This window comes from Lissotriton helveticus, chromosome 9, assembly GCF_964261635.1.
Source record: "Lissotriton helveticus chromosome 9, aLisHel1.1, whole genome shotgun sequence".
In the NCBI taxonomy this organism is placed as follows: domain Eukaryota; kingdom Metazoa; phylum Chordata; class Amphibia; order Caudata; family Salamandridae; genus Lissotriton; species Lissotriton helveticus.
In genome coordinates this window covers 350,911,324-350,933,473 of record NC_136070.1, presented here as the reverse complement: position 1 = coordinate 350,933,473, position 22,150 = coordinate 350,911,324, and the positions used below count along the sequence as shown (strand labels likewise).

Genomic DNA, 22,150 nt, shown 5'->3' with positions numbered 1-22,150 from the left:
AAAAGTTGTTTGATCCCAAGGAGATTAGGAATCCACGTGGATCGGATTGGTAGCCACTAGCTCGTGTGAAAAATTATATTAAGAAAAGGATAAGGAAGCCATTACAGAAAGAGGAACACAGTCCTCTGAGGATGGACTATTCTCGTCCTGTCATTGGTGAGAAGGAGACTCTAACTCCTAATCTGGACCCTGAACTGATTACGTACCTTTATAAATTAGGACTATAACCTCGCAACGATTTGGAATGCTTCCTTAAGCAAACTCACAAAGGTTTGGAATGCTTCCTTAAGCAATGTGAGGATAATTTGCTGAATGTATTGGGCCTCTGGCTAGAATGTTTGATATGGTGGAGGAGGCATGTGTTACAGGAACTGACTTGGATATACATTTGCTTCGAGGCTGGTGCAGTAAACAATTTACTTTTTCAGCACTGTGAATGCTGGGTTGATTTCTGAGCATCAGAAGGCTGTACTCCTTTGAATAAACCCAAAGTTTGGTGAATTAGTCAGAAAGGAGCCGAGTGAGGAGGCAAAAGGGTTACTTTTTGGAGAAGGAATGGTCATGGAACTGGGAAAGTATGTTCAGACCTTCACAGCTCTAGATAAGTTGCATTATTCAATGCGTACATTTTTTTCAGGAATAAGTAATTTATATGGTAGGGCTGGGAGAAGAGTGCAACCTCCCGGCCAAAGTTTGTTTAAGTCCCAATATGCAGGGAGAGAGATGTATAGAGAGTCCAAGGATTGTACAGTGGGGGTTTTATCCTCAATGAGGAAGAGCGTCCATAGCTACAACATCAAGGGGTATAGGGTAGTCTTTTACCTCGGGAACAGTAGAGTATGAACAGTATTTCTGGATTTATGCACATAAAGGTGGGGAAGAGGTTGAGATTCCATGTGGAGTGGTAGAACAGATCACATATGATGTGTGGGTTTTAGACACAGTTACAGGATATCTCCTAGAGTTCAGTTCAAGCCCACTGCAAGCTCAAGAACCAAGAAAGCTTTGCTTCAGCGAACAGTTACAGGAAGTAGAGGTATGCGAAAGAAATTCTATTTTGGAAAACGTGTAATAAAGAAAGTGAACAATGAGATTTGTAAGCACACTATTTGTCATAGAGAAAAGGGACAAAGGATGGCATCCAGTAATAAATGTAAGAAAAAATACATTTTTCGTGACTTACAGACACTTCAAAATGGAGGGGATTCCTCTTCTCAGAGATGTGCAATAGAAAAAGATTGGTTAATTAAGATGGATCTAAAGGATGCCTATTTTACCGTTCTGATTGCCAAGCAAAGTCAGCTGTGTTTACAGTGAAGAAGAAAGGACAGTTATTTCAATTTCTCCTTGGGTTGCCCTCATATCCTTGGTGCTTTACAAAGGTTATGAGGGCTGTTGTAGGTTGTTTTGAGACAGAGAAGAGTTTGTCTGATAATTTATCTGGATGACATTTTGTTAATGAAGCAGCGTCTGTCTGTTTGGATGACTCAGATGTGCTTGCTAAAGGAGCTTTTAGAGTCCCTGGGGTTTGTAGTTAATCTGGAAAGTCGATTTTGAAACCCACTCAGAGTCTAAAGTTTCTGGGTTTTGTTGTAGATACAGTCAAGGGGCAGATTTTGTTGCCAGAAAAGAAATTTGTGAAGATAAGAAAGGAGGTGAGGATGGTTCAAAGGAGAGATTTGGTCAAATTGAGAGATACAGCCAGGATGATAGGTCTTTTATCATCTTCAATTCATTCAGTGATCCCAGGTCCACTACATTACAGGGCCTTGCAATGTCTGAAAACTTTGTAGTGTTTCCAAAGTTCTATGGTATGGGGACAAGGTGAAGAAATCAAAGGAGACCAGGAAGGTGGCTAGAGAATTTAGAACCTTGGAACGGACAAGATATTTTTGTAATGCAACTAGGGGTGGGCGGACAACTCCGTTCCGCCCACGGAATGTGCGGAGATTTGCCCCTTCCGCCTTTTGCAATGTAGGTGGAGAAACAAGGCAAATCTCCGCACACTCAGGGCATAACGGAAGTTGGCCTCCCGCCCGCCTCCCACCCGCATCTCTAAAAAACCTCAAAAAGCCTTAAATAACATTTAAAATAACCTTACCTTATTGGCGGCGCATCTGTCTCCATCGTGCCTTCTCCTGGGAACTGCGCATGAGCGGGAGCATGCGCAGTTCCCAGAAGAAGGCGCGATGGAGACGGATGCGCCGCCGATAAGGTAAGGTTATTTATTTTAAATGTTAGTTAAGGCTTTTTAAGGTGTTTTAATACTGCGGGCGGGAAGGCGGGCGTCGCGTAACGGAACTATGCGGAGAGTGCAGAGATTGGTTCAATCTCAGTGCCTCTCTGCGTAAGTCCCTTACGCAACTTACGCCCACCCCTAAATGCAACCAGGTTTTGTTTTAGAGACAAATGTAAGCTAATTTGGATGGGGAGCCATGTGTTCGGCCCAGGAGACGGGTGGTGTTTGGAGTTTGATAGAAAGGAAAAATCATAGAAATTGTTTGGAAAAGGCAGGAATGTTTGTCTTGTAAAGTTTCTAATCTCTGTTCCAGGGAGTATCAGTTTTGTTAAAGATGGACAATATTACAACAATTACTTATATCAACAGACTAGGGGGCTGCAGGTCTAAGAAGTTGGCAGATTTAGCAAAGAAGATGTGGGAGTTCTGCCTGGAGCATACTCCCAGTTATAACGGAGAAAGAAAACTGGATAGCAGATTGGACTTCCAGGAATCTAACAGATTTCAGCAATTGGAAGTAGGTTATTTCTTAAGGTTACATGAGTGCTCGGGACCCTTGCAGGTAGATCTGTTTGCCTCCAGGTTGACCCATCAGTTGGAGAAATATTTAATTTGAAGACTGGATCCGGGAGCTCTGGCAGTAGATGATGTTTACCCAGAATTGGTCGTTATAGAGGGGTTATGCATTCCCTCCTTTTGCAATGATACAGAGAGTGTTGGTTCAAGTGAGGAAGCAGAGATATCAGTTGGTGTTGGTACTTTTAATCAAGAGGGTGCAGAAAGAATCAGGATAGGGTCCTCTCACCTTCAAAATATAATCTTATGTAAATCAAGCGGGGAGTGAACCTCACCAGTCTATAGACCAGAGTCTTGAAGAAATTGTTTTGGATACCCTCAACCGCATTGTCACCTCCAACCGCGTATGTTATCTCAGTTAGGGTGATGTGGTGGATAGTCTCAATGAATTTCTTCACTTTAGCGTTCGGTTCTCCAAGTGAATCAAACCTCCAGCAGGTTGGAGATTGTTTGGGTGTTAAAAAGTAGTGGGACATTGAAAATGAGTCTAAAGTGAGTGAGAATAGAAGTCATGGGATGGATCAGTTATTGATTTATTATGTGAAACCATAATGTGGTGTCACAGCTGCTATGATTGCAATATAGGTGAAGTCAGTAAAGTAAGAGGCTGGTGTGAATTTAGCACAGTTTGAACCTCATTCTGTTAGAGGTGCGATGGTTAGCAAGGCATATATGTTTGGAGGTAGGTTGGAAGACATTTTGAAGGCGGCTGATTGCAGTAATAAATGCTGAGGTGTAAAGGATTTTTTTATTTCAGACAATTAGAACATGTTTTAAATAAAGTGTTACAAAACTTGAACATGCTTAATGCTAGCCTCCTGTCTTGCCATAAAATGTTGATTCTCAGAATTTTACTGCATAGAGAATCATGATTTTATTAAAGACCTGGATGCTAGCATTATATGGTGTGGTGGGATATTGATATGTTATTCAATTATAAGTTATTTAAGGATTTTTTGTTATTAAGTAGTGTTTAGTATTGTGTTAAGGATATATGTTTCTAAAGATGAGGCTGTATCGGTGATGTTTTTGTTACGTTTTTCTTACAGAGAATTAGAGTTTAAGTTCGGATTAAAGGTTAAAGAGGAAGACCTGGTGGAAAGTATCAGAACAAAAGAGGAGGAAGATGGCTGACGGGAGACTTTTATTGGACTGTAGAGTTCTATTCTATTATTTGTTTGTTAGGGTTCTATTTGAGATCATTTAAAGACAGTGGGGGCTCGCAGAGAGAGTGCTGCGGCCGGTGGGGCAGGGGTGGGGCAGGGTGGGGGGTAGTGGACTCGGACATACGACGAGCAGGAGTAAAGTAAGTAATTAAATAAATAAAACTATTTACCTTGAGCTCGCTGCATCGCCGAGTTGGCCGCCACTGTTTAAAGATGCTGCTTGGAGGTGGCGAATAAAGGCTTTATTCATAACGCTAGCCTCCTTGTCTTTTATAAAATCACGATTCTCTATGCAGTAAACCTCTGAGAATCAACATTCTAGCTTAAGAATGCTCTGGAAGAATAACTCTCAAGATGGTGTCCCCAAACATGGAAGGCCTCACCCAGGCCTCTTTCTACACAATTACACTTGCACCAGGAGCCCTGGATGCATAGAGCAGATAGAGATACTGACTGTGGCCCGTCTAGTGTCTACATGGTTCCTGGCGGCCCTCTTGAGGACAAACATCTACGCCTCTGACTGCACATGAAGGGAAGGATGTCCACAGGCAGCAGCTCAGGTCATGAGTGGGAAGACTGACTACATTTCTTCTAGCTATCTTTAATTAAAGGGATCAGTGCCCCAGAACTGGTCTTTAATTTATAGCCTCCAAGTTTACTAAACATGTTCTCCCTTGCGGCCTTTGATTATAATAACCATTTCAAAACAGACAGCTTTAAATGTGAAAAATAGGATACTGCACAAAAATAAATGTAAAAGGGAGAGAAAGATTAACTGTCTTAAAGATAGACACAAAATGTTTGGATAACTGAAGACTGACGCCAGGTTACTGCCTAACTTTGCAAAACGTCTCAGTGTGAGGACAGGGCAAGGCAGAATGACTCAAAAACAAAATATTTTTCCATGAATAAGCAATTTTACTTCTGGAAATTGAAGAGAAAGTCACACCTATGCTTGGACTAAGACACAGCCATTCACTTAAAATGTTTTATAGATAAAAACTGATACTAAGGTACAATTCAATTCTTAAGACAGGAGTAAAACACATCTATTCGAAAAAAGAGCTTTGTGGAAAGGGTCCACCACCACCAATGAAATGTCCAAATGAATCCTCTTTAGAGTTGAGGCAGATCCGAGCTGGGATTTCAAGTCTTTATCAAAGATCCACTGTGTTAAACTAACTCTAGACCTTGCTGCCCAACTCAAAAAACACATTCCAGGGGAGTCTGATTCTCTCCCCATTGTTACTGAGACTTTGCCACTAAGCAAAATAGTTTGTGTAAGTGTGTGTGTGTGTGTGTTGGGGCACACACACTTTAGCACCTTTGTGAACATAGCCAAATGATGTAGTTATCTCAATATGTGACAGCAAGTGGATGTAGTTATCTCAATATGTGACAGCAAGTCTCTCTGCACCAGTAGCCACAGGACCACCAGAGGGTGTGGCTAAAATGTAACACTGGTCTGAGGAGCTGAAGTGAATTTCAATTTCAGTAAACCCTGCAAAAGTAAACTGGTTAATTCATGTCATATGTTATTTCCTCAGAGCTGAATTGTATATTACTTCTCTCAGTGATTTCAGAGATGTTAGCATATTTTGAGAGAAAAAGTTTGATCAATAAAAATTGGGTAAAGGAGTCTGTGTTTTGACAAATGAGATTTAGACTCTGATTACGGAAGTCACTCAAATGTTTAGTGTATGAACACAATAGTTAAATATACATAGGTTCTATTTTCTTTCTTTTAAATCAGCTATTAAATAGATTGTTACACACCAAAACCTATGGTAATGTTTTCTTGTAACTGAAAATGTAATAAGACATAGTCATGGGTGATATTAGTGGCAATTGCTCCTGCAGAACCTAAATGTTACTTGACAGAGGCACTAAACTGTAATTTATGGTCATATGAGAAGAGGACTTATACAGGTATCATTCTGATATTACCCATTGCACTGCTCAGCATTATTTACATATCCTCCCTCAAGATCATGTAACCTTGAGAGGAACCTGTCATCAGCATACTATTGAAGCAATTGAGAAAAGGGAGGAAGCAGTAGAAAAGCACAAATCTCCAGATGGTATTTATGTGGTGCAGACATTTCTTTGTGGGGTGCAAAAAGCCAAGTAGGAGGTAATTGAACTTGGAGCTGTAAACCACTGTGCCTGCAGAGAGGGCATCAGATGGAAAGGTATCGTGCCTCCAAGGGCGTGGCTTAGTCCATGAGATTCGGGGAGTATGAATCACAAAATTCCCAAATAAAAAACTATGGTGAAGGGTGGAGAGAGGACCAAGGTTTAGATTACACTGTGTCCATGAGGAACAGGTTTAATACTTATTTGCATTGGGTGGAGCCTCCTTGTAAGTTCCTTTAAGATATACAAGTTAAAACCTTTTAGTGAAACAAGGACAAGATAAAACAACAAGGGCATAGAAGACCTGACTAAGGGCTCCCAGACTCAACTCTCAAGCCAAGAGTTGTTAGAGGTGTCCACATTAGTGACAAAGAGGTGTTTGTAACATCAAATAATTTGTAAACCTCAGTTGCTTTGTGTAGTTTCACTAAGACATTTGTATTAGCTTAATTGTACCATTTAAAAAGTTTTTTTTCATTATAAACTGAATTTCACAAAAACAATTACACTCGTGCAAGATATATATTTTCTCACCGATTAATTCTAGTACAAATTATTTAAATAGAATTTCTTAATTATTTAATACAAGCGACTGCTCAGAGCTTGTCAAGAGTAGTAGTATGCTAAATGTCCAAACTGTGTGTGCTGTAATATATTCCTTGTAGGCACTTTTACCTGTTACTATATCGATCGCTCAAGCCTCCAAGGGTCTATTGGGTCTCCCACTTTCTCTTACACTAACTTTGTATGACAGGGTAGTTGTTCTGAGTGGGGCAGGTGGGAGAAACCCTAGCCTGGGTGACGAGTAAAGTGAGAGGAGATCATCTCTGCAAGTACAGTAGGTTTCGGCAGGTCATGATCTGCCCTTTGGGAAGGCCACTGGTGCCACCTGGGAGCCATGTCTTCCACTTGTAGCAAGAGTTTAGATCCTTTAATCAAATCCCTTCTGCCACTACCTTTCAGACCGTATTTTTCTTAACAGGAAGGAAAATGAAGAAGTCCATATTGAGTTCCCAAATCTCTACTGTACGTAAATCTCAGAGAAATGAAGAGATTTGGAAGATTTATGAGTTTTGTTAGCTTTATCCGGTTAACAAAATATGAGTAATAGACCATTTTTAGAAATATGTAATTTGACGACACCTGAAATACCCCTGTTTCGCAAAAGCAAACATATGATCGCCTGTTGTTTAATCATGTACATTTGTAATCAGAGAGCCCACAAATAACTGTGTTGAATCTTAAACCATCATAGAACTGAAATGTTAGCTTTCACCAAAATTGAGATCACGAACATATAAATATATGAAAAATGATTTTATGTTGATATGATTACCTTTCATACAGTGGTCATAACACTGCCCTTCCACACAGTTGAAAAAGTAGCCTCTTCAATTTTGTTATTGAAATTAGAAACAATGAGTGTGGTTGTTTGCATCCTTGTTGGTGCAAAAATCAATTCTATTTGTTGCAAGTTGTGATATCTTCTATTGGACCAATAACACCAACATTACATTTAATTGCTCTTTAGTGCATTTTATTTCTTGTAGGCCCAATAAAAGGTGTCAAACTCCATAAATCTATAACTTGCACACATTTAGTTAATAAATGTACTATCATCTGAGCAGGCGACCCCCGTATATTTCTAAGGAGGTTTCCCATCACTCACTACCGTCCATGGTAGATGATGTATGTGAGTCAACAAGTGACAGTATGCTATGTGACAGAAGCCTGCGGAAGGTAGTGTTGAAGACATCTGTATGAGTATATGGACTAACATGCTTATCCATGGTAAATCTTGCAAGCTATAATCACATATTCCTCCTGTGCAGCGATGAGTACTAGAAAGCCACCAACAACCAACAATGAGCTTCTGAGAGATGGGTGGAAGATGTACACAAATACAGGACTGCACACCAAGTCATGTCCACAGGCATGGTCCCACCACAAGCACATGGATTGACTTGCCCTTACCTTTTTCTGACAGATAGCAGAAATTTCAGCTGTAAGGGGAAGGCACATAAAAACATCAAACATTCCACTACTAACCACCTCTAGAGGCAATGACAGCTGCTGAACGTATGGAATTCTCTATGTGCAATATTATCTATAATTAGCTAGGTGGCCACACATTCCCCTCTGGAAAACTGCTCATTTTAATTCTGATTAGCTCTTTAATCTTATCTAAAAATATAATTTCTGCATAAATTCTGAATTTCTTGGTGATTTCTGTTTTTCAATAAAATACTGAATTAGCTGTTATTCATATCAGCATAATGTAACATATTTCCACCTCAGTGAGGTCACCTTACTGTTTTACTTTGAGGCATAAAAGGGTAATGGTTACACCCCTCTGGGATACATTTTAAAGAATAAAAATATTACTTACTCAAAACCTGCAACTGTGGCTACAATTAAAGATTGAAGGCCCGATTCACAAAGGTAAAATGGGACAAAGGTCTAACTTTTGAATTTCGGTATTAACAAAGGGCATTTACTACTCGTAAATGCCCTTTGTGAATTCCGAAAGTTGGAAAGTTCAATTTCTGGTATTCACAAAGGGCATTTACTAGTAGTAAATGCCCTTTGTAAGTACAAAAAGTCATACATTTAGACTTTCGTCTCAGTTTACCTTTGTGAATCGGGCCCTGAAATTAGATAGTTGCAATAATAAACGATTTGGCCCTATGTCCAAAATTATGGGCCTAAACTTCAAGATGTATATTTAACATATACAGGAAAATACCATTTCTGTGCTTTCTAAATTCCAAAATATAGAAAGGATTCTAGGGAAATAGTGGTGTATTGAGATCAGCTAATTTCACCAGGGGATGGAAATTTAGCTCAAGTTTAGCTCAAATTTAGCTACCTCTAATCACCCAAATTGAGTGCAAAAAAACTAAGATCCTGATTAACTAAAAGAGGCATAAAGTACATTTCCTATTAATTTTGTTTGCATCTCTTCTTATTTCACTTTGGTTGCTGCTATTTATTATCCTTCTCTTTCCCCCACGGTATAAGATAGGTCTGGCTTAAGGACCAGCCGTAATTGCAATGGACTGACTAACAATGTCACTTAAAACAGTTTTCCTGGCCTTATGTTCATAAATTTCACCTATTTAGGGTTATTTATTTTGACACATTTTCAAATTAAAGTTAGAAATTATTTCTTATCTCAGTTAAAATAGTTTTCAATATATGTCCTTTCTTCATCTACAACACCCCTTTTAAAAACTGTGGCGGCTCGTGCTCCTTCCTTCACTTCCACAGCAGTGATCTCTGGGTCTCCAAGTTGTAACTAAAGTTTGCAGATAGATGTGAGAAATGCAGTTGCAAATGTTGGAAAATAAATATAAACGTGTTACTGCTCAGTGATCGATTACCACAGCTCAAGAGATGTCTCTGACCACAGCTGTGGACATCCCAATGAGTCGCTAATAAAAAATAATTAAGAGTCCCTAATCGCCTGATTTAGAGTTTGGCGGACAGGTTACTCCATCATAAACATGATGGATATCCTGACTTCCTTATTACAAGAGTATTATATTCTATGGCACTTGTAATAGGGTGGACAGAATATCCGTCTCATTTCTGAAGGAGTAACCGTCACCGAAACCCTAAAGCAGGCACTGAGTTGCACACATGTAAATTAACCAATGCATCCTTATTTTCACTGACTTACATCAGTTTACTTTCATTTACAAATGTAAGTCCATCATAAATCATGAATACGTAAATACTGGAATAATATGTGTTAATCTAGTTCCCATTGCAAAAGGAACAAAATAGTGCAAATTTGATGTATTTTGTTTATTTGTAATGATGCAAAACCAATGCAAAACATGTAATTTGGTCCTATTCCGCTTACTTTGAAGTCCAAATGGACACCAATCTGTGATTATTACCTGCCCTCCACATTTGGGCAGAATGGCATGGACTTGGTTCCAGACCCTCTCAGTACATCCTCCAATGGACAATGGGAAATTCTATTTGACAATTATGTAGTAATTTGAGCATGGGCATTTTGATTTGATTTTAATTTTGCTAAAGCATGTGAATGCCTAGCGGCTTCTTGGCGCTGACATGATACTATGTCCTATCCCCTATGTTCCACCAAATCAATGACAGTAACTGAAAGATATGAATGCTGAGAACAACCAGGTTTTTAGCTGCTTTTGGAAGGTGAAAAAATTGGCTTGACTTTTAAGCCCCAAGGGAAGTTTGTCCCAGAGACTGAAGGTGGTATGAGCAAAACTTTGGCCACCACAAGTAGCTTTCTTAAATCTGGAAATGATCACTGTACTTGATGTGGAAGATCGTAGCAGTTTTTTGGGTAAGTTTCAGCTGAATGGAAGCATGGCTCAATGGTTAGAGTGGCAGACCCTGATGCAGAGGTCTGGCCCGGGACCAGGGTTCAATTCCCGCCTCGGAGGCTCTAGGACTCAATATCCCCAGACCTGATCATTCTCGCCTCGGTGGCTAGTCTAATCATGGGTACTACTCTGTGACTCTGGGCAATAGCTTGCTTAATCTCCACAACGGCCCCAGCAGCACTGTGGATGCCTGGCTTCACCTTGGGAGTGCCCAGGAGTGGACATTTCACAGGAAAGCCAGGATGGATTCCATAGCAGTATGAATACAGCGCTACGAGGCCTCCAGGTAGAAGTGCGCTATATAAATACTCTACATTTACATTACAATTTACTTTTGAAATACTCTGATCCAGTTCCATGTTGAGCTTTGTATGTCAGGCATAATGCTTTGAAGGCAATTCTTTTCTTGACCTGCAGCCAAAGAAGCTCCACCTTAGCACCATCTAAAGACTAATATTTCAGAATTTCTTGAGCAGTTGAAAGGCTGTGTTCTGCAGCATCTGAAGCTTGCTTAGTGGTCTCTGTTTAGTACCCAAATATAGGGCATTACAATAGTCTCACCTAGATAAGACTAGGGAGATGACCACAGATTTTTGCAGGTCAGGCGGAATAAAGTCTAATACCTTCCTTAACATTCTCATAATGAAAAAACAGAAAGATGCCAATTTGTTAGCTTGTTCCACAAATGACAATTTGGCATCAAATAACCCCTAAATGTTTTACTTTTGAAACTGCCACAAGGGGGTGTCCGAGGGTCTGAAGCTATCAGGATTGATTCCAAAAGGTCATGTCCTTCCTTTTTGGGAATTTAACTTTAGGCAGTTGCCTCTCATCCATGTTACAATGGCCTGCATACAGTTGAGGAACTGATCTGCAACTTCTTCAGCATTTCTTGAGATTGACAACACAAAATCTGGGTGTCGTCACCATATGCTATTGTGGCAAAACAAAAAGAATGGATACACTAGGCCAAATTGCCAAAGGTGCCGCATAAATATTAGGTAGCCTAGGGCTGAGGAATGACCCTTGGGGTACTCTGCTAAGCAGAGTAAAAGATTTTGAAATAAACTCCCCAAGGGCCAGCCTTTGTTCATTATCTTCCAAGAAAGAAGATCAAAGGCGGATTGGTAATCCCAATTTCTGTTAGTCGCTCCATAAGGAAAGATCCAGAAGGACCACTGCAGCTTTCCCATCATTATGCGTGATGGACCTGATTTCTTCTGAGATTGCAACCAAGGCAATCTCAGTACTGTGGCCAGACCTGAATCCAATTTGTTACTCAATAAAAAATATTATTATTCTCAAAGAATTCTGACAGTGTTTTATTGAGGTTTTTCTCGACCACCTTAGCAGGGAAAGGTAGCCGAGATATAGGTCGGGAATTACTCTTATTGAAGGATCAAGGGAAGGCTTTTTCAGTAGTGGCAGGATTGAGGCTTTTTTCCAGTCACAAGGAGATGATGGATGGAGCACTGAAACTTACTCACCCCAAGTCACAGATCTGGGTTGAATCCATCATTGGTTTTTAGCTCACTTTGCCACCTCAGTTCCGACCCAGCTACATGCAAATCAGTCTTGACCAGTGCCTCATAGAAACAGTCCAGCCTGAACTGCCAAGCCAGGTCTTCTCTGAACCGGAAACAAGCATCCTGGGACCAGTTTCGGGGTAACCCCCTGTTAGACCTGGCATCATTGGCATGAGTCTCCTCCATTTTTTCTGTTTGCCTCCTCTGTTTACGATGTTTTTGCTGGTAAATGCTTTGGGTACTGTGCCACTGCTGATCAGTGCCACAGTGAAAGTGCTCCCTATGTGAAATTGCTGTATTGATTGAATTCCATGTTTGGCCTATTTGGTTTACTGTCAGTCCCTAGTAGAGTGCACCAGGAGTGCCAGGGCTTGTAAATACAAATGCTGCTAGTGGGCCTGCAGCACGTGTTGTGCCACCCACAAGAGCGGCCTAGTAAAAGTATGTCTGAAGGTCTACCATTGCTAGACCACGTGCAGTCTGGTACTGTCACGCAGACTGTGCAAGTACACCTACTTGCCAGTCCCTAAACCTTCCCTTAACTTCATGTTAGTCACCCCTATGGTAGGCCCAAGGGCAGGGTGCATTGTAAGCATAAGGTAGGACAAGCCTGACAAGGTTGGCATGTCCTAATAGTGAATTACAGCCACATTCGTTTTTCACTATTGTAAGATAACCTGCTCTCCATCAGTTAGAATGGGCTGCCAGGATTATTAATGCTATAATCCTAGCGGGCTCGGGGAGCATGGTGCAATGTCGAGTTTGGTATCCCTGAACTCAGGGTTTAATAACCCATCCGTTTGTGTGGATGGTTTTTGGACTCTGTGTTTGAAAATAGCACTTTTAGAAAGTAGCTATTTTCTTGTCTAACTGTCTACCGGTCTCTGCTGGTTCTGGGGTGCGTGTGACAGGAGCTGGGTAGCTCCAGAGGTCTGAATGAGTCAGTGTGGGATGAGTGGGGCATTTGCATTGAGAGTAGGGGAAGAGTAGCTCCTGATAGCCTGCCCTGCCTGATACAATGCTGGCCCCGCCCCCCTGCCAGGCGACTGATGACTCTGTGCCTGCCTGGGACTTTCCTGGCCCACCTCCTGCCGGGCAACTGATGGCCCTGCCCCTGCCAGTGACAATGCTGGCTCCGCTCCTGCTGGGCGGCTGAAGACTCTGCCCTGCACAGTGAATAGGCCAGGTGCTTCGGCCTGGCAACACCCACAACAAACCCAAGATGGGGGGAAATTCCCCTGCATGGACAAAGGGATCAAAGCCAAAAAGGGGTATAAGAGAAGGACCCCTGAACCAAGAATTTAGATCACTTCTGACAAGGAAACCTGAACCAAGGACAAGAAGCCTGCTGATCTAAGGACTGCCTACCCCTTCTGCCAGAATGCTGTTTGTTGGGGGAATCCTGCAGTTGCTTCTTTATTTTTGCCAAGGAACCAGGAGAGAGGAACTGAGTGTGTACTCTCAAGCTTTGCTCAAGAAAATCTCCAAGGGCTGGAAGAGTGCCAGCCTCCTGTTGAAGTCACAGGGCTAAAGGACTTCATCTATTTGCTAAAAGTGCTTGTTGCTGGAACCTGAAATCCAGCACCTCTGAAGAATCCAGCAATCTCGACGCCGACGGACGCCACCGAATCCAGCTCGACATCGTGAGTAACGGCTCCAGTGTCCCGCACCTTCTACGCCGGCCGCCGGGCCCGATCGACGCCAGTAGCGACGCCAGTGAGTAGCGAGTTCGGCTCCAGCTCCAAGTGACCCTGTGTCGACGCCGCTGCTGATCGCATCAACATCGAGCCCTCTCGACGCCGTGAGCGCTGCTCACTCTTGCAACATCGACATCGACGACGACGCCGTATCCTGCTTCCTCGTGAGCGCTGCTCCTGCCTGACTTTGTCGACGCCGCTGCAGATCGCCCCGACTCCGAGGCCCGATGGACGCCGAAGACGCGACGCCGGACATCTCGACGCCGCCGATCATCGAGTGCTTCACTTTTCCAAGGTACTGTGTTGTTGGGGTCTGTGCGACTCCGGGCTCGACGTAGCGCTCCTCGCTGTCGACGCCGAACCTTTGGATTAACTTTGCCTCGACGTCGTGTGACTCCCGTGTGGGTTACATTGTTGCCAAGAACTGTGTTTTAAAGAAGAAGAGTTGCTTTTGATACTAAAGACTTTGTGCTAAGAAGAAACCATACTTGAACTATGATTTTTTCCTTCCCAGAGTATTTATTAAGATTGTGGTATATTTTTGTCGTTATTTGGTCTTGTGCTAAGCCTTATATAAAAATCCTTATTTTTATAATACTACTGTGTCGTGTCCATTTGTAGTGTATTCACTTTATTACTGTATGTGGTCATAAATGCTTAACGCACTGCCTCTGAGATAAGCCTGTCTGCTTTGCCAAGCTACCAAGGGGGTGAGCAGGGGTTATCTAAGTGTGTGATCCCCTTGCCCTGACTAGAAAAGGTGTGTCCCTATTTGTCAGAAGTGTATACCTCTGCCAACTAGAGACAGCCGCTTCTAACATTGGTGGGTCAGCGGTGAGGATTTGAACTTTGCATTTATGACCCATGTGCAGTGATTAGTGTACGCTACATAGTGAAAGCAGACCATAGCGCATTCACAATCTACTTGGTTGGATATTCTATTTTTGTTCTCCGCTTTCCTGAAGCTTGATTTTTTAAACTGCCAGTTTTGACCATGAGTAATTCTGGAGGCACTACACCTGTTGTTGAGGAGGAATTTGATAGGAGTAAGATGAACGACTATCCGTTAAAGAAGCTGAAATCCTTTTGCAAGCAGTTGCAAGTTCCTACCACAGGCATTTCAAGGAGGCCAGATTATCTCAAAGCATTGCAGGCCTGGTTAGAGGCCAGAGATCCCTCTGATCCAGTGGTGGTACCGACAGATGAAGGGGAAGGGGAGGAGAGGGTGCCGGTGAATAGGCCCCCATCCCCTCCTGGCAGCAGTGTTTCCTCCAAAGGTCTTTCTCCTGAAGAAAGAGAAGAAAGGGTGAAGGAGCGAGCATACAACATGGAGATGGCAAAACTTAAGATAGATGGGCAGTTGGAAATAGAGAATGCAAGAGGCAGGAGAGAAGCTGATATGGAGATCAAAAGGTTAGAGTTTGAAAGAAAGAAGTTAGCTTTGGAGCGTGATACCAGGTTGAGGGAGTTGGAGCTCAAAGCTAAAGAGTTAGAATTGAATCCCTCTGGTGGCAGCATCCCATCTGTGCCTGCAGAAAGTAGGTTTTATTTTCCTAAAGATGTGATCAAAGATTTTCAGAAGAATGAAGATATTGGTCAATGGTTTAAAGCATATGAGTTAGCATTGTTGGCCCACCGGGTCCCTGAGAAGGATTGGGGAGCGGGGTTGTGGGGTCGCTTTGTGAATGAGGGAAGAGATACCCTGTTAGACATGCCTGTTGAGGATAGGATGTCTTATGCTCATATGAAAGATGCTTTAATGTTAAGGTATGGCCTAACCCCAGAAAAGTACAGACAGGCCTTTAGAGAATGTAAGAAGTTGCCTGGTACTACGTGGGTTGAATATTTGTCATTTTTTTGCAGAGCCATGGATGGTTGGGTAAAGGGCAGCAAAGTGGAAAGTTATGATGCTCTTTATGATTTGTTTGCTTGGGAGCACTTGTCTAATAACTGTTTTCCAGAGCTGCGCCAGCACCTTATTGATAGCAAGATATCTAACCCTAGAAAACTTGCTGAAGAGGCGGACCGCTGGGTCAGTACCAGGGTCCACAAGGGTCCAGTGGGAGAGTCAGCCAAAGGTGGGCAGGGTCCCCAGCAGGAGAGTGGGGGGGACAAGGGTAAACAGAGGGAGTTCCAGAAAGGGCCCCAAAGTAATCCCCAAGGGAACCAAGGGAAGGGTTCCCAGCCTCCCCCAGAGAAGAAATCAGAGGCCCCGACAGGTAAACCTGTTCGTAGGGGCCCAATGACCTGCTTCGCTTGTAAGCAGGTGGGACACCGGTTTTATGATCCCCAGTGTCCCTTGAAGAACTCTAGTGCACCACCACGTGCCGCCCCCCGTCAGTTGGCGAGTGTAGCCCTGGGAGGGGAGGAGATGGTTGCCCATGGTGGGGAGGGTCCCGCCGAGATGTCCCTGGTCTCTCTAGGAGACATGGAATTGGTCCCTCCACCCCGCTGCCGAGTAACACTAAGAAATATAGGCAGTGGGTGACCATTAATGGCCATAGAGTGGAAGCTCTCAGAGACACCGGAGCGAGTGTGACAGCTGTCAAGTGTCACTTGGTGTCCAGAGAGCAGGTTGTTCCACACACATTCTACCCTGTGATAGCTGCTGACAACTCCCAGCGAGAGTGTGAGGTAGCTCAAGTTTCCTTTGAATGGGGGGGAGTTTCAGGTACTCTTCAAGTTGCTGTAAGGCCCGCCATGCCTGTTGATTGTCTCCTGGGCAATGATTTAGAAGACTCCCCTTGGGCTAAGGTGGAGAGGGAGACACATTTGAAAATGTTGGGTGTGCCAGAGTGGGTGTGTGCAACCACTCGATCGATGACAGCAAGTAAGGGTGTTGATGGTGTTCTGGAGCCTGAAAGTATGGCCCAGGACCCAGCTGTGAAGAGTAGAGGCAGGGGGCACGGGAAACCGTCCCCCATAGTTCCCGTGGTCCAGGAGGAGGCAGACCTTGAGGGGTATGCCCTGGAACCCACAGGTGAACAAGTTGCTGAACTGGGAGACCTGCCCGAGCTGACCCACTGGCAGCAGGATGGTGGTCCCTCCAGGGAAGAATTCTGTGCAGAACAGAAAGTGTGCCCTTCTCTTGTGGGTATGAGGCAGCAGGCCTCAGCCCAAACCTCAGGTGATCAGTCAGGGTCACATTTTGTTTACTGGGAGAACGACCTCCTGTATAGCGAGCCTAAGGCTGCTGAGCCTGGGTCAGCCCGTGTGCTGGTGGTACCCCAGCGCTTCAGAGCCTTCCTACTGGGTTTGGCTCATGACGTTCCTTTAGCGGGACATCTGGGGCAGGACAAGACCTATGACAGGCTTGTCACCCATTTTTATTGGCCCCAGTTGAGAAGGGATACAGATATCCATTGCAAGACCTGTCAAACTTGCCAGGCAAGTGGGAAAAGCGGGCGGAAGCAGAAGGCTCCCCTCCAACCTTTTCCCGTGGTCAGTACCCCCTTTGACCGGGTGGGGATTGACATTGTTGGGCCCCTGGACCCCAAGACAGCCCTGGGCAACAGGTTCATCCTGGTCTTGGTGGACCATGCCACACGGTACCCGGAAGCCATCCCTCTCAGAACAGTGACGGCCCCCGTGGTGGGACGGGCACTGATGGGTGTTTTCTCCCAAATGGGGTTCCCCAGAGAGGTGGTGTCAGACCGGGGCACCAACTTCATTTCCAACTATATGAAGTCTTTGTGGAAGGAGTGTGGGGTGACTTACAAGTTCACCACTCCTTACCACCCTCAAGGTAATGGGTTGGTTGAAAGATTCAACCGTACCCTTAAAGGCATGATTATGGGTCTTGAAGAACCAATGAGGCGTAAATGGGACGTCCTCTTGCCATGCCTGTTGTTTGCTTACCGTGAGGTGCCACAAAAGTCTCTAGGGTTCAGCCCCTTTGAGCTCTTGTATGGTCACCCGGTAAGAGGACCTTTGAGTCTGGTCAAAGAAGGCTGGGAGCAATCTCCCAGGAAACCTCCCCAGGATGTATACAGTTACATGCTGGCCTTTAGGAACCAGACCAGGCGCTTCAGAGATCTTGCTCAAGCAAATCTGGAGGCCAGCCAGGAGGAGATGAAGCGGCGGTACGACCAGAAGGCCACTCTGGTAGAGCTTCAGCCTGGACAGAAAGTTTGGGTCATGTCCCCTGTGGAACCTTGTGCGCTCAAGGACAGGTGGACTGGACCATTTGAGGTTGTGGAGAAAAAGAGCGATGTCACCTACATGGTGGACTTGAAGTCTCCCAGGAACCCCTTGCGGGTCCTGCATGTCAACCGTTTAAAGCCCCACTTAGAAAGGTCCGAAGTGGGCATGCTCCTAGCTACAGATGCTGGAATGGAGGAGGAGAGTGAGCCTCTTCCTGACCTCCTGTATGCAAAAGAGCAAGATGGGTCAGTGGATGGTGTTGTCCTCTCTGACACACTGACCCCTGAGCAGCAGCAGGATTGTCGCCAACTGTTGGGACAATTCCCTGATCTGTTCTCCTTGATTCCTGGTGTCACGCAGTGGTGTGTCCATGATGTGGACACCGGGGACAGCACTCCTGTGAAGCACAAGGCTTACAGAGTGACTGACAAGGTCAGATCATACATCAAGGAGGAGGTCTCCAAAATGTTTGCCTTAGGGGTGGTTGAGTCCTCTAGCAGTCCTTGGGCCAGCCCAGTGGTCTTGGTCCCAAAGGCTGCAGCGCCTGCTGCTTCACCGGAACTTCGGTTCTGTGTGGATTACCGAGGACTCAATTCAGTCACCAAGACTGACGCGCACCCCATCCCCAGAGCTGATGAGCTCATAGATCGGTTAGGGGCTGCCCGGTACCTTAGTACGTTTGATCTAACGTCTGGGTACTGGCAGACCGCCTTGACTGATGGGGCAAAAGAGAGGTCAGCATTCTCCACACCAGATGGGCACTACCAATTCCGGGTTATGCCCTTTGGGATGAAGAATGCCCCTGCCACCTTCCAGAGGTTGGTCAACCAGGTCTTGGCTGGACTGGAGGATTTCAGTGCCACCTACCTGGACGACATCACAGTGTTCAGCGCCAGCTGGGAGGAACACTTGCACCACCTCCAGGAAGTGTTGTTGGCCCTGCGCAGAGCAGGCCTCACAATCAAAGCCAGTAAGTGCCAGATTGGGCAGGGTTCAGTGGTGTACTTGGGGCACCAAGTAGGGAGCGGCAAGGTGGCCCCCCTGCAACCCAAGATTTATACCATCCTGGCATGGGCACCGCCCAAAACCCAGACTCAGGTGAGAGCCTTCTTGGGTCTCACGGGTTATTACAGGAGGTTCATCAAGGATTATGGTAACATTGTGCACCCCTTGACTTCGCTGACTTCCAGGAAGCAGCCACGACTTGTGATCTGGACTGACGCCTGTCAGACGGCCTTTGACACCCTGAAAACTGCAATGTGCACAGCACCCATACTCCAGGCACCCGACTTTTCTAAAGAATTTGTTGTCCAGACGGACGCTTCAGAGCATGGCGTGGGGGCTGTTCTAGCTCAGGTAAATGAAGAGGGCCGAGACTTACCTGTAGCCTTCATCAGTAGGAGGTTACTTCCCACGGAACAGAGGTGGAGTGCGATAGAGAGAGAAGCATTTGCTGTGGTCTGGGCGCTGAAGAAGCTAAGACCCTACCTGTTTGGGACTCACTTCTGGGTTCAGACAGACCACATGCCCCTCAGATGGTTGATGCAGATGAGGGGTGAGAATCCAAAGCTGTTGAGGTGGTCCATTTCCCTACAGGGGATGGACTTCACGGTGGAACACAGCCCTGGCACGGATCACGCCAATGCTGATGGTCTGTCCAGATTTTTCCGCCTTAGTGATGAGGACTCCCTAGGGTAAGGGTAGTTCTCCCCACATTTAGGCTGGAGGGGACACGTGTTAGACCTGGCATCATTGGCATGAGTCTTTCCTCCATTTTTTCTGTTTGCCTCCTCTGTTTACAATGTTTTTGCTGGTAAATGCTTTGGGTACTGTGCCACTGCTGATCAGTGCCACAGTGCAAGTGCTCCCTATGTGAAATTGCTGTATTGATTGAATTCCATCTTTGGCCTATTTGGTTTACTGTCAGTCCCTAGTAGAGTGCACCAGGAGTGCCAGGGCTTGTAAATACAAATGCTTAACTTCATGTTAGTCACCCCTATGGTAGGCCCAAGGGCAGGGTGCATTGTAAGCATAAGGTAGGACAAGCCTGACAAGGTTGGCATGTCCTAATAGTGAATTACAGCCATATTCGTTTTTCACTATTGTAAGGTAACCTGCTCTCCATCAGTTAGAATGGGCTGCCAGGATTATTAATGCTATAATCCTAGCGGGCTCGGGGAGCATGGTGCAATGTCGAGTTTGGTATCCCTGAACTCAGGGTTTAATAACGCATTTGTTTGTGTGGATGGTTTTTGGACTCTGTGTTTGAAAATAGCACTTTTAGAAAGTAGCTATTTTCTTGTCTAACTGTCTACCGGTCTCTGCTGGTTCTGGTGTGCGTGTGACAGGAGCTGGGTGGCTCCAGAGATCTGAATGAGTCAGTGTGGGATGAGTGGGGCATTTGCATTGAGAGTAGGGGAAGAGTAGCTCCTGATAGCCTGCCCTGCCTGATACAATGCTGGCTCCGCCCCCCTGCCAGGCGACTGATGACTCTGTGCCTGCCTGGGACTTTCCTGGCCCACCTCCTGCCGGGCAACTGATGGCCCTGCCCCTGCCAGTGACAATGCTGGCTCCGCTCCTGCTGGGTGGCTGAAGACTCTGCCCTGCACAGTGAATAGGCCAGGTGCTTCGGCCTGGCAACACCCACAACAAACCCAAGATGGGGGGAAATTCCCCTGCATGGACAAAGGGATCAAAGCCAAAAAGGGGTATAAGAGAAGGACCCCTGAACCAAGAATTTAGATCACTTCTGACAAGGAAACCTGAACCAAGGACAAGAAGCCTGCTGATCTAAGGACTGCCTACCCCTTCTGCCAGAGTGCTGTTTGTTGGGGGAATCCTGCAGTTGCTTCTTTATTTTTGCCAAGGAACCAGGAGAGAGTAACTTAGTGTGTACTCTCAAGCTTTGCTCAAGAAAATCTCCAAGGGCTGGAAGAGTGCCAGCCTCCTGTTGAAGTCACAGGGCTAAAGGACTTCATCTATTTGCTAAAAGTGCTTGTTGCTGGAACCTGAAATCCAGCACCTCTGAAGAATCCAGCAATCTCAACGCCGACGGACGCCGCCGAATCCAGCTCGACATCGTGAGTAACGGCTCCAGTGTCCCGCACCTTCGACGCCGGACGCCGGGCCCGATCGACGCCAGTAGCGACGCCAGTGAGTAGCGAGTTCGGCTCCAGCTCCAAGTGACCCTGTGTCGACGCCGCTGCTGATCGCATCAACATCGAGCCCTCTCGACGCCGTGAGCGCTGCTCACTCTTGCAACATCGACATCGACGACGACGCCGTATCCTGCTTCCTCGTGAGCGCTGCTCCTGCCTGACTTCGGTCGACGCCGCTGCAGATCGCCCCGACTCTGAGGCCCGATCGACGCCGAAGACGCGACGCCGGACATCTCGACGCCGCTGATCATCGAGTGCTTCACTTTTCCAAGGTACTGTGTTGTTGGGGTCTGTGCGACTCCGGGCTCGACGTAGCGCTCCTCGCTGTCGACGCCGAACCTTTGGATTAACTTTGCCTCGACGTCGTGTGACTCCCGTGTGGGTTACATTGTTGCCAAGAACTGTGTTTTACAGAAGAAGAGTTGCTTTTGATACTAAAGACTTTGTGCTAAGAAGAAACCATACTTGAACTATGATTTTTCCTTCCCAGAGTATTTATTAAGATTGTGGTATATTTTTGTCGTTATTTGGTCTTGTGCTAAGCCTTATATAAAAATCTTTATTTTTATAATACTACTGTGTCGTGTCCATTTGTAGTGTATTCACTTTATTACTGTATGTGGTCATAAATGCTTAACGCACTGCCTCTGAGATAAGCCTGTCTGCTTTGCCAAGCTACCAAGGGGGTGAGCAGGGGTTATCTAAGTGTGTGATCCCCTTGCCCTGACTAGAAAAGGTGTGTCCCTATTTGTCAGAAGTGTATACCTCTGCCAACTAGAGACAGCCGCTTCTAACACCCCCCTCATCAGCCAGGCTGCCTTGAAACCAGTGGCAAAGTGAGCAAGGGACCCACGTCTGGGCATACCATGCCAACTCAGGGCAAACAAAACAAACACAAGGAGATGATGGACGCAGTGCCGAAACATTTCAGTCACTCACCCCAATCACAGACCTGGGTTGAATCCATCATCGTTCTTTAGCTCGCTTGCCACCTCAGTTCAGACCCAGCTATATGCAAGTCAGTCTTGACCCTGTGAATCATGGGAACAGTCCAGCCTGAAGTGCCAAGCCAGGTCTTCCCTGAACCGGAAACAAGATCCTGGGACCAGTTTCAGGGTAACAGCCCTCATCAGCCA

General features: G+C 45.3%; 1 protein-coding gene across 1 annotated transcript in view; it reads right to left on the bottom strand.

Annotated features, from left to right (window-relative positions):
• Window positions 1-22,150, bottom strand: part of UNC79 (unc-79 subunit of NALCN channel complex) — a 641,854-nt gene that overhangs the window by 502,539 nt on the left and 117,165 nt on the right. The window contains 1 exon segment of the mRNA XM_078660089.1: window positions 8,092-8,120. Coding sequence (XP_078516215.1) covers window positions 8,092-8,120 — 29 coding nt within the window.